This window comes from Psammomys obesus, unplaced genomic scaffold (assembly GCF_907164565.1).
Source record: "Psammomys obesus unplaced genomic scaffold, mPsaObe1.curated_primary_1811, whole genome shotgun sequence".
NCBI lineage: Eukaryota > Metazoa > Chordata > Mammalia > Rodentia > Muridae > Psammomys > Psammomys obesus.
In genome coordinates this window covers 8,636,362-8,647,434 of record NW_026586383.1, presented here as the reverse complement: position 1 = coordinate 8,647,434, position 11,073 = coordinate 8,636,362, and the positions used below count along the sequence as shown (strand labels likewise).

Sequence of the window (11,073 nt, the reverse complement as noted above, 5' to 3'; positions counted from 1 at the left end):
TGTGTGTGTGTGTGTGTGTGTGTGTGTGTGTGTGTGTGTGTGTGTGTTAACATACACACTTCTTCATGGCTTCAGAGAACTGTGTCTGTCCCCATGCCCCGGGAAGCACCATCACACAGCTCATCATTTGCTTGATGGCTTTGAGCCTTGATGGCTTTGAACCTTGCCCGCACCACTTACACTGCTCAGTCCTGGCTGGAACCCACAAGGGAGTAATCGGACCAGAGTTAAATGTCTCTTTGGGAGCCAAGGACACTTGATTCCAGAGGGACACAGAGTGATGCTAGGTGCCAGGAATGCCTCTGATGTGGCTGCTGGCCGCAGTGCCAGCCAAGGGCACGCTCTCTGCAGAAAGCTTAGGGAGCACGCTGCCTCACCTGCTCCGGGGCTGTGCTGTCTGCCTGACAGTGTCATCCCCGATCTTGACCGTGGACCCTCAGTGCCACGACGGACTCCACTCGGCTTCACCCCATCTGTGTGGCAGACAGCTTCCTGGCTCCTGGGCTAGGCTTGGGCCGTGATGGGACTGCGGTTCCCGCATGTGTCTATCCAGAGGCCACCTCACGGAGGCCCGGGAAGAGTGCGAGCAGTCAGACAACAGCCTGCAGACAGAGTGCCTGGGTCCCCTGGGGGACTTCAGTGGAACCATCCTCCCGAAACCCTAACATAAGCCAGAAGTTTGGCACAGAGAATGTAAGGACCAGCGGGACTAACACAGAACCTAAAGCCTTCTGCTGTGTCTAAGCCTGTCCTACCCACTGGACTCCTGGCAGCTGCAACTATCAGAGACCCCACTTTTTAGGAAAATTGAGTTCTGTAGATCATGGATGAAAGCAAAAGAAGGCCTGGAGAGGAAAAGGCTGGTGTATTCTGGATTGCCTCAGCAGTTAGGGTATGGCTAAAAAGGCCTCAATTCTCTCTAGCTTTGCCCCCTCGCCTCCAGAACTCCAGCTTAGAGAGTTAGCTTCCTCCATTACCGGAGGACCCCACTCCCGCTCCACACCCACCTGCGGCCAGCAAGTGGGGTGGGGGAGGCAAGGTCTTGAGAGCGCCCTTGGCCACCCAAGTCTCCTCTCCGTCCACAGGTGGTGGTCAACGCGCTGGTGGGTGCCATCCCGTCCATCATGAACGTCCTCCTCGTCTGCCTCATCTTCTGGCTCATCTTCAGCATCATGGGCGTGAACCTCTTCGCTGGAAAGTTCGGTAGGTGCATCAACCAGACGGAGGGAGACCTGCCTCTGAACTACACCATCGTGAACAACAAGAGCGAATGTGAGTCCTTCAACGTGACCGGAGAACTGTACTGGACCAAGGTGAAGGTCAACTTTGACAACGTGGGGGCCGGGTACCTGGCCCTTCTGCAGGTGGTGAGTGTGGCGCCCCTCTCCTCCTCTGGCGCTTCCGAAGCATGTCCCTCACCCTGGGGTGGGCAGGAGCGGGCCGTGGAGTCCCTGCAGCAGGGTCACAGGGCCCAAAGAGGCGGGGATTTCCCGGGGATGAGGCTCAGTTCTAGGTTGGTTCTCCAGGGCTCGAGGTGTGCGGCATGGGGATCAAGGCAGCAGGAGGTAGGGCCCATCCCCCAGCTGTCAGTCACTTCGACCTCTTTAGGTGGCACAGGCTAGATGCAAGAGTCTGTTGACTCGCCAGGGAATGAACTGTTAGTGAGAGTGTGACCTGCCCCTCTCAATTATGAAGTGTCTTGGGCTGTTTGAAAGAATATGTTTGGGGTGGGGATATGACTGGTAGGGCACGGGCCTGACATATGCAAGGCCCTGCGTTCGTGACCCCCACCCCACCCCCACGTGAGCAGGATGGTGTAATGGTTATAACACCTGCCGTCAAAAACCAACCACCGGCTCAGCCAGTAAAGTGCTCCCCACATGAGCATAAGGATCCGAGTTCAGATCCCAGGCACCCACATCATAAGCCAGGTGTGCCTGTACGCTCAGTGCTGGGAAGGTGAAGACAGGCACCCTGCTGCATCCCCTGGATGATGGCCAGTCAGGCTAGCAGGATCAGCAAGCTCCAGGCTCAGTGAAAGGCAGAGGGCTGGTGAGGCAGCTAAGTGTAGAAAGGCGATTACCACTAGGCTCAAAGACCCGAGTTCAATTCCCAGTTCCCACAGGAGGAAAGAGACACCTAGGTTCTCTTTCAGTTCCTGAAAGTTGTGCTCTGGCTTCTGTGTGTGCACTGTGGTATGTATGCACCCACACACACGCACACGCGCGCACACACAACCATCCTAAGAGAGCTAAACTTTCTGGCTATGTAAGTGAGCGATGCTAAAACACAGATGAGCCCGGCGTTCATTTCTATGGTCTGGGCAGCCCAGGTAGCTGTGGTCTGTGACGCCTGTGATGTGTGTATTTCACAACACTGTGGCTCTCATCTCTCTCCCCATCCATCACACTGGGGGGGGGGGGTGCTGGTCGCAGTGGGAATACTGACGTCCAAGAACTTGGTGAGCACGTGAGGGATTTTTCTTTTCCTTCTGGAAAGCAAGTTGTTAGCCTCTCGCTGGAATAGTGGCAGGGAGGCCCCCCGTGCTTCAGGCAGGACGCTGGTCCTCTGAGCAGTGGGGCACAGCTCACCAGATCAGCCTAGAGACCAGCCGTTAAGCCGGGACACCGCCTGGATCCTGTGCTGTGTTAGATTCTGAAATACGTTTTTGAGGAGTGAACCTTCTGGCCTTACCAGGCCTGCGGCCTCACTTGAGAAGCCTAACATGGTCTTCTTAGGGTTTCTGCTCAGTGTCTTCTCCACCCCTACCCTCTACCTGAGGCCTTTCTCCTGGTCCTTTCGGACACCCCTGAACAGGAGGACTGGAGAGTACTTGCTTCTCGCAGGAGGCCGCCTGCCGAATGGAGACGCGAGTTCTTTGCAGCTGACACAGAGTGCCGAGTCTGATGATCTCCGTGCTCTCTTCCTCACAGGCCACATTTAAAGGGTGGATGGACATCATGTATGCCGCCGTGGACTCCAGAGGGGTAGGTTACCACCAGTGTCTCCCAGTGATACAGCATCTGAGGTGCCCAGCCTCAAGGCCTGAAGGCCCAGCCAGCAGGAGGGGCCCGGGTCAGGCTCCACATGATTTCACATGGGGTCCCCAAATTCTCGAGCTGATCCACCCCATCCTCACTCAGGAGAGCAGGTGGAAGCAGCAGGCACACAGATGAGTTCCTCCTGGGGACTCACGCTCTGCCCAGTCATGCCGACGACCAGGGGAGGACAGACAGAGCCCAGTGTCACCCTGTCTGCCACTGGCCCAGGGTGAACACACTGATATGGGCCACCCCTTAGCCTGGCACGCCATCTGTCCTTGCCTCCTTGCCTGCCACCTTCATCTCCATTCACCTCTGTCACCACCAGTGTGATCACAGCCATTCACATACACCTGGGCTGGTGACAAGGCTCTGAGGCGCGCGCGCGCGCACACACACACACACCCACACACACGCTACGTCCCCACCGCAGCCCTGTCCCTCCCGTGTGACAACCCTGTCTGATCCTCCCCCGCAGTATGAGGAGCAGCCACAGTGGGAATACAACCTCTACATGTACATCTACTTCGTTGTTTTCATCATCTTCGGCTCCTTTTTCACCCTGAACCTGTTTATTGGTGTCATCATTGATAACTTCAACCAGCAGAAGAAAAAGATATGTATAGCATTTGGTCCACCTGGTTTGGGGGCAGGGCAGAGGAGGACAGGGTGCCGGAGGCCCCCGTCTTGTTCTCTCAGGGATGCACCTCTTCTTCACCCTGATGAAGTAGGGTGGGGAGGGGTGTGGGCATGGCCATGAAGAACGGAGGGAACTTTGGTGGGTCCTTGCTGGCCTTCATCTCACTAAGAGGTTCAGGGGTTAGAACTCAAACTGTTAACCTGAAATGTGATCAAGTTGTGGGTGGGGCTGGGCAGAGACCCAAGGAGAGAGATACCCCAGGGAAGCCACGATTAGGCTATAGCCAGACCAAGTGAGATGCTCAGACAGATGCCGAGGCCTGGCCAAGCCAACTCGGAGGGTCTGCAGGCCACAAAAGCCAGAGGTATTTCCCAGGGAATGGGGACAGGGAAGGACAGGAATGGCAGATTTTGGAGGAAATCTCTCCAAATACACCTTTGGGACAGGAAGTGACGAAGCAGTTGAGCCTGGCATCTTGACTTAGGAAGCTGATGCTGAGAACCCCAGAATTATGCGGGAGCTGTTTTTCTATACTTAGGGGGCCAGGACATCTTCATGACAGAGGAGCAGAAGAAGTACTACAATGCCATGAAGAAGCTGGGCTCCAAGAAACCGCAGAAGCCCATCCCACGGCCCCTGGTGAGCCAGGCTCCCTGGTGGAGTCAGGAGCCCTGACTCCACCCCCGTCAAAGCCTGCCATCAAGGGTTCTTCAGGCTTCAGCCCGCTGAACAGCGCTGTCAGATTGGTCTCCCACACAGAGGGGGGAAGGCAGGGAGCAGTGGCACCTAGGGTACACTGCATACTCACAGGAACTCAGCTGCTCCCACGGGGCCCCTCCTTCCTCTCAGGGGTACAGGCTCTTCCCAGGGAGGGTAGTGAGCTACCCCCAACTCACAGTCTCATCCCCAGAACTCTGGGGACAATCAGAGAACTATATAAGTTCCCTTTGTGTGTAGAGCCAGGGCAGGTGCTGGGCTGTCTGCTGGCCTGACTTTCTGAACCCCATCTAGCCATTCTTTGGAAAATGTGGGATGAGTTGAGGCATGGGGGTGCCTACCTCTACTTCCAGTACTTGAGAGGCAGAGGCAGGAGGATCACTGAGAGTTCCATACCAGCCAGGGCTTCATACTGAGACCCAGTCCTAAAAAAAAAACAAGCAAACAAACAAACAAACAAAAATGGTGTGAGGGAACATTCAAAATAATAAGGCGAGATGACCCTAAACCAGCAGCCAATTAGACAGGCCCAGTGTTTCAAAGCTTTCAAGTGTTCTTCCCTATTCACACTCGTCTCTCCTAGATTAGTCTGTGTGTGTGTGAGTGTGTGTGTGTGTGTGTGTGTGTGTGTGTGTGTGTGTGTGTGTGTGTGTGTTGGGGGGACAAAGAAAGACAGAGAGAGAATACAGACATTTTATTCCTATTCTATCTCTTCTTTAAATAACCTGGGCTCATTCACAATGAAAGACACATAGAGTAGCTAGGAAGATGGTTCAGTGGTTAAGATCCTGTGCTGTTCTTGCAGAGTGCCTGAATTCAGTTTCCAGCACACATCTGCCTGTAACTCCAGATATGGGGCTCAGTGACATTTCCGGTGTTCCACAGGCCCCTGCACACACATGTGCACACGCCTACATGCAGCCCCACATATACACACTTGAAAATAAAATGTTTTTAAAACATACAGATAGGAAATAGCTTGATTCTGTAGAACGGATAACACCTATTCCATAAACAGCATGGAGAAATACATGTTAATCTGAAGGCATATGCAATTGCTAGGATTGAAGTTTAGGTCTGACCTTGAGCCTCCAGATTGTGAGACCCAAAGAGCAGCACTCCGGTGCTGTGCTGAAACCCAGGACAGAAGTCTACTACCAGAAGGTCCTTCAGGGTGGCCTGGTGGAGGAGGAGCCCCAGGACTGGGCCTTAGTGCCTGGAGGGGATACAGTATACAGGCAGGAGGTCCAACTGGTCTACCTCCATGGCTTTCCTCCTCTATATATGCCATGCAGTGGGGCGGGGGGGGGGCATTGTAGTCTCCCAGGGGGTGAGTAGGATGCAAGTTGTCTGGGATGACTGGCCCCAGACTCTTCTGCACTGAGCCCCTCACCTCTTCTTCTAGAACAAGTACCAGGGCTTCATGTTCGACATTGTGACCAAGCAGGCCTTCGACGTCACCATCATGTTCCTCATCTGTTTAAACATGGTAACCATGATGGTAGAGACAGATGACCAGAGCCCCGAGAAGGTCAACATCTTGTCCAAGATCAACCTGCTCTTCGTGGCCATCTTCACAGGCGAGTGTATTGTCAAGATGGCTGCCCTGCGCCACTATTACTTCACCAACAGCTGGAACATCTTCGACTTCGTGGTTGTCATCCTCTCCATCGTGGGTGAGTACACATGTTGGCTGGACAGAGAAGTCCTGCCCTGGCCATGTTTTCTGCTCCAGCCCTACGCTTCCTAGCCATTTGTTTATCTTGCATAGAGAATACCTATCCAAAACGTATTCAAAGGTATTTTATCTTTTTTCTAGTTGAGTTATAAGAGTGCTTTATTTGGGATTCTAATCCCTTATCAAATATATATATATATATATATATCAATTTCTCTGTTTCCCTGTCTTCATGATGTCTACTGGGGCACAAGTGTTTTAATTTTAATGAAGTCTAATTTTGAGCCTATATATTTTTCTTTGTTGCTGTGCTTAGAGCCTAGATACTTGACACACACACCCATTCCCATACTTGCTTTTGCTTTTCTGCCATACACATCATCCACCTCTGGTGAGTCCAAACAGAGGTCAAGGCCACTCATGCCACCGCGTTCATGAGCTGGCATTTAGAGCACGAGTTAGGATCAGAAATGCCTCAAGCCTCCAGGTGGAGGTAAGGATGGCAGTGGGCCTCACGGGGCTGGGGAGCAGCGTAGGGGTGCGGGATGTTGGGTGGAGTGGGCCACTGAGTCTTGGAGGCTTTGGGAGGTTCAGAGTGGGTTTCTGAGTCACCTGCTAGTCCTGGTGCTGGACTGACCCAGAGTGCGGTTAGGAGGTTTCCATGGAGCTAGAGGGCCTGGCGTTCATCCCAGCTTGTCTCTCGGGCCAGTTAACCTGTGTCCGTCCCATCTTCTGGAAGGGAGATGATGGTGCACCTTCTCAGAATTCTGGGAAGTCTAGTGAAACAAAGGCTGAAAAGTGCATAGCCCAGCGCCCCTGAATCATGCTGGAGAGCTAGGTAGGTCGCTTGCATCCCAAGAGGCAAGTGTACTTCATCTTTTTCGGGTAATACACCTGTGCCCTTACAGTAGCGTCCTAAAGGTGGGAGGAGCTGAAGGGCGATAGGAGCCGTCACAGGGACACCGAAGCTTGGCCTGTGCGGGTATCACTGACCTGCCCTGTGCCAGCATGGCCTGGCCCTTAGCATGCCCCTGCAGCATCTGCACTTGCTAAGAGGAGACACCTCTGGGAGATCCCTAGCTGCTGGTCCTCAGGCCATGATGTGAATAGTGAGGAGCTGGAAGTCCTGAGCTCTGGCTCTTGTCAGGTAGGAGTGATGAGTGAGGACCTTTTGGCCTCAGAACCCAGGCACACATGATATATCTTCATTGTGCAGGCGTGCCCTTACAATTAGAATAATGGAGCTGAGAAGACAATTTAGCAAAATGTAAGTCTTCATCGCCTGGGTCACTAGAGGCAAGAGGAGGCCATGTCCTAGAATGTACCATTGACCTAGTCTTCCTACAGACATGCTTGCCCTCAGCTGAACCTGGCCTGAAGGAGGGCAGAGGTGCCATGGAGGACACAGTCTTGCTTCTTTCCCACAGGCACCGTCCTCTCTGACATCATCCAGAAGTACTTCTTCTCCCCAACGCTCTTCCGGGTCATCCGTCTGGCCAGGATTGGCCGCATCCTCAGGCTGATCCGAGGAGCCAAGGGGATTCGCACACTGCTCTTCGCACTCATGATGTCCCTGCCCGCCCTCTTCAACATCGGCCTCCTGCTCTTCCTCGTCATGTTCATCTACTCCATCTTTGGCATGGCCAACTTTGCTTATGTCAAGTGGGAGGCTGGCATCGATGACATGTTCAACTTCCAGACCTTTGCCAACAGCATGCTGTGCCTTTTCCAGATCACCACATCAGCCGGCTGGGACGGCCTCCTCAGCCCCATCCTCAACACGGGTCCCCCCTACTGCGACCCCAACCTTCTCAACAGCAATGGCTCCCGGGGGAACTGCGGGAGCCCAGCGGTGGGCATCCTCTTTTTCACCACCTACATCATCATCTCCTTCCTCATCGTGGTCAACATGTACATTGCCATCATCCTGGAGAACTTCAGTGTGGCCACTGAAGAGAGCACAGAGCCCCTGAGCGAGGACGACTTTGACATGTTCTATGAGATCTGGGAGAAGTTCGACCCGGAGGCCACCCAGTTCATCGAGTACCTGGCCCTGTCCGACTTCGCAGATGCCCTGTCTGAGCCGCTCCGAATCGCCAAGCCCAACCAGATAAACCTCATCAACATGGACCTCCCCATGGTGAGTGGGGACCGCATCCACTGTATGGACATCCTGTTTGCCTTCACCAAGAGGGTCCTCGGGGAGTCTGGGGAAATGGACGCCCTGAAGATCCAGATGGAGGAGAAGTTCATGGCGGCCAACCCCTCCAAGATCTCCTACGAGCCCATCACCACCACCCTGCGACGGAAACACGAGGAGGTGTCGGCCACAGTCATCCAGAGGGCCTTCCGGAGGCACCTGCTGCATCGCTCGGTGAAGCACGCCTCCTTCCTCTTCCGCCAGCAGGCGGGCAGCAGCGGCCTCTCGGATGAGGACGCCCCTGAGCGGGAGGGCCTCATCGCCTACATGATGAATGAGAACTTCTCCCAGCGCAGCGCCCCCGCCTCCAGCTCCTCCATCTCCTCCACGTCCTTCCCTCCCTCCTACGACAGCGTCACGAGAGCCACCAGCGACAACCTCCCAATGCGTGCATCTGACTACAGCCACAGCGAAGACCTCGCAGACTTCCCTCCATCGCCGGACAGGGACCACGAGTCCATAGTGTGAGCCTGGCCCCAACCGCCAGCCGGGACGCATCCTCTCAGATCCTGACAAACCCTAGGCAGTTAGAACCAGCGGAGGCAGAGGTCTGTGCCTCTGTGTTGAGGCCAGGAGCAGCTGCAGGAACCCTGTTGGTAGAGGCCTGGCACACCCTGCAGCCTGGTCTGGACAGGCGAGGCTCCAGGGCTCTGGACAGCAAGTCTGTCCCAGCCTCTGAGGTGGAACGGAAAACGCAGTGCACACTTGTGAACAGGCTTTCATAGATTTATTATATTTGATATTTTTTTACTTGAGCAAAGAACATCTTTTCCACGAACACCTGTGGCAGCTCACACTGCCTCCCTTACCCTGGACGAGTGTGTCAGTGGCGCTGCCAGGACCCTGCTCTCAGTAAAGTGGGATCCAGCGTGGCTTCCCCAGGCCTTCATGCCCAAGGGAGGAGTGTAGTTCCTGTCACCTGAGCTGAGGAGCCAGGAAGGCCTAAGTGTTTCACTCACACACGTGAGTGTTTGGACACTTCACACACTCGGGCTGGACTCAAGGGCCCAGGATCCCAAGTGTGGCCAGCTGCTCCAAAGGAGACAGGTTTTTCCTTCCTGGCCCCCAAGCGCGGGGTTCTTCCAGTGGAGCTCACTCTGCACTCCCGATGTCCCCGGGACCCCATTTTCCTCTTTTTATCCAGGCTTCGCTGAGGTCAGTGATACAAAGACTAAAAGCTTCCAGAGATCAGCTGAGGTCTCCGAGGTGCACATTTCCTCCTCTCCCGTAAGAGTATTAAGGTTGGAACCCAAGGGCACAGGCAGGCTGCCGTCTCAGCCGGGCACGCAGCCTGCTCCTGGGGTGTGGCAGGCCCTGTCCTCAGGCCAAGGGAAGAGAGAGCTGCTCTGTGTGGGCTGCCAAACTGCACCCAGCCGTGGCAGCTACACAGCCCATGACAAAGGAAGGGGTCTCCTTGTCCCAGGCTCCCCTGGGGTCTCTCTGCCTCTACCCATGTGTGGAGGGCATTCGCATTGGGTCTCCAGGTCTTCAGACACTGTAGATGTGGGAGGGTGGCCTGGGCCTGGCTAGGAGGAAGGTCCCCGATGCTCAGGATGCTCAGGCCTGGTTCTGTGCCCTGGGAAGAAACAAGCCATGCAGCCCCACTGGGAAAGGAGGAAGCATGGCACTCGGCCCCCGCCTGGGGTCTGGAGTTGTCCAGACGCAGGCCTCCTAAGGGCAGGGCCCTGACTATATCCCAGGAGTCTTCTGAGAAGGCTTTTTCAGGGAAAAAAAAAAAAAAAAGATTTTACTAGTCCAATTGTCCCCGTGACCTCTTCAGCTGCTGACAATCCTATTTAGCATATGCAAATCTTTTTAATGTGCAGAACTGTCACTGCTGAGGTGACTGGCTGGTGGGGCCTGAGCAGGCCAGGGCTCAGCTGCCCTCCGCTGGCGCTGCCGGCCACACAGGCCACCTCAGCCTCACCTGCCCACTGCAGGCTGGCTGCTCCTACCTACCTCGCCGAGCTGTTGGAGGGCTGGATGCTCCTGGCGGTGCCGAAGCGGGACACTGCGGGCGAGCCAAGTATTACGTTTCCTCTTGTCACCTCAGTTCCCGGTGGCAACCAGCCCCCGCCCCACCCGCTCCTGGAGATTGATCCAATGTCCCCACTGAGCTCAGTGGGGGGGAGGGGCTTGGTTTTAACTGTCCAGGTGACACTTCTCTGAGTGGAAATCTTATTTTTGTAGATCTGTGCTTTGCTCTCAAGGCTTGGAGAGATGTGTGTCCCTCCCTGGCACCCAGTTCAGGCTGCCTAGGCAGGAACGTGGCTGAGGGCTGGCCAGGCTGACAGGGCTGCCACGCCAGCTGCCCGGAAGGAGACTGTGGTTTCGAGTATTCGGATAGCCTCGGAGTCTTAAGACAGATGCCCAGGGCTGGCTGCAGACGGGATGGCTGAGAGCGGGAGCCAGCTAGCCCCAGCTCCTTGGCTCAGAACTGCACAGTGGTGGGCAAGAAGGGAGAAGAAAGCAGACGGAGGGAGGGAGGGACACGCATACACGTCAGGTGTTGTCTGAAATAAACAAGCACTTCTCACCAAGCTTCGTGTATAAACGGAATACATTATTTTTCAAACAAACTAATAAATGGCTTACATGACCTGGTCTGCATTCTGTTCCTGTGTTGAGGTGTAATGTGGGCACAGAGGAAAGGGCAGGGTGTCAGAGGCTGGGAGTAGCTGGGAGGAGGCCTTGGCTTGAGTGGGGCTGAAGAACGGTGGTGGTGGTGGTGGTGGTGGAAGAGAGTGCCCAGGACTTGGGAATGACTTCAGCTTGTCACTGGAGAACAGCCAGCACA

At 54.9% G+C, this 11,073-nt stretch overlaps 1 protein-coding gene across 8 annotated transcripts in view; it reads left to right on the top strand.

Moving 5' to 3' along the window:
• Scn5a (sodium voltage-gated channel alpha subunit 5) overlaps positions 1–10,866 on the top strand; it is a 72,602-nt gene extending 61,736 nt beyond the window's left edge. For 5 of the 8 annotated variants that reach the window (XM_055601611.1, XM_055601612.1, XM_055601617.1 and 2 more), the window contains 6 exons: positions 1,086–1,367; positions 2,934–2,987; positions 3,520–3,657; positions 4,216–4,320; positions 5,804–6,074; positions 7,504–10,866. In XM_055601611.1, the coding sequence (XP_055457586.1) occupies positions 1,086–1,367; positions 2,934–2,987; positions 3,520–3,657; positions 4,216–4,320; positions 5,804–6,074; positions 7,504–8,744 (2,091 nt within the window). In that variant the 3' untranslated portion in view covers positions 8,745–10,866. The remainder of the gene's footprint in view (positions 1–1,085; positions 1,368–2,933; positions 2,988–3,519; positions 3,658–4,215; positions 4,321–5,803; positions 6,075–7,503) is intronic. The other 3 variants (XM_055601614.1, XM_055601615.1, XM_055601616.1) reach the window with 2 other exon arrangements.
• Positions 10,867–11,073: the final 207 nt, after the last annotated feature.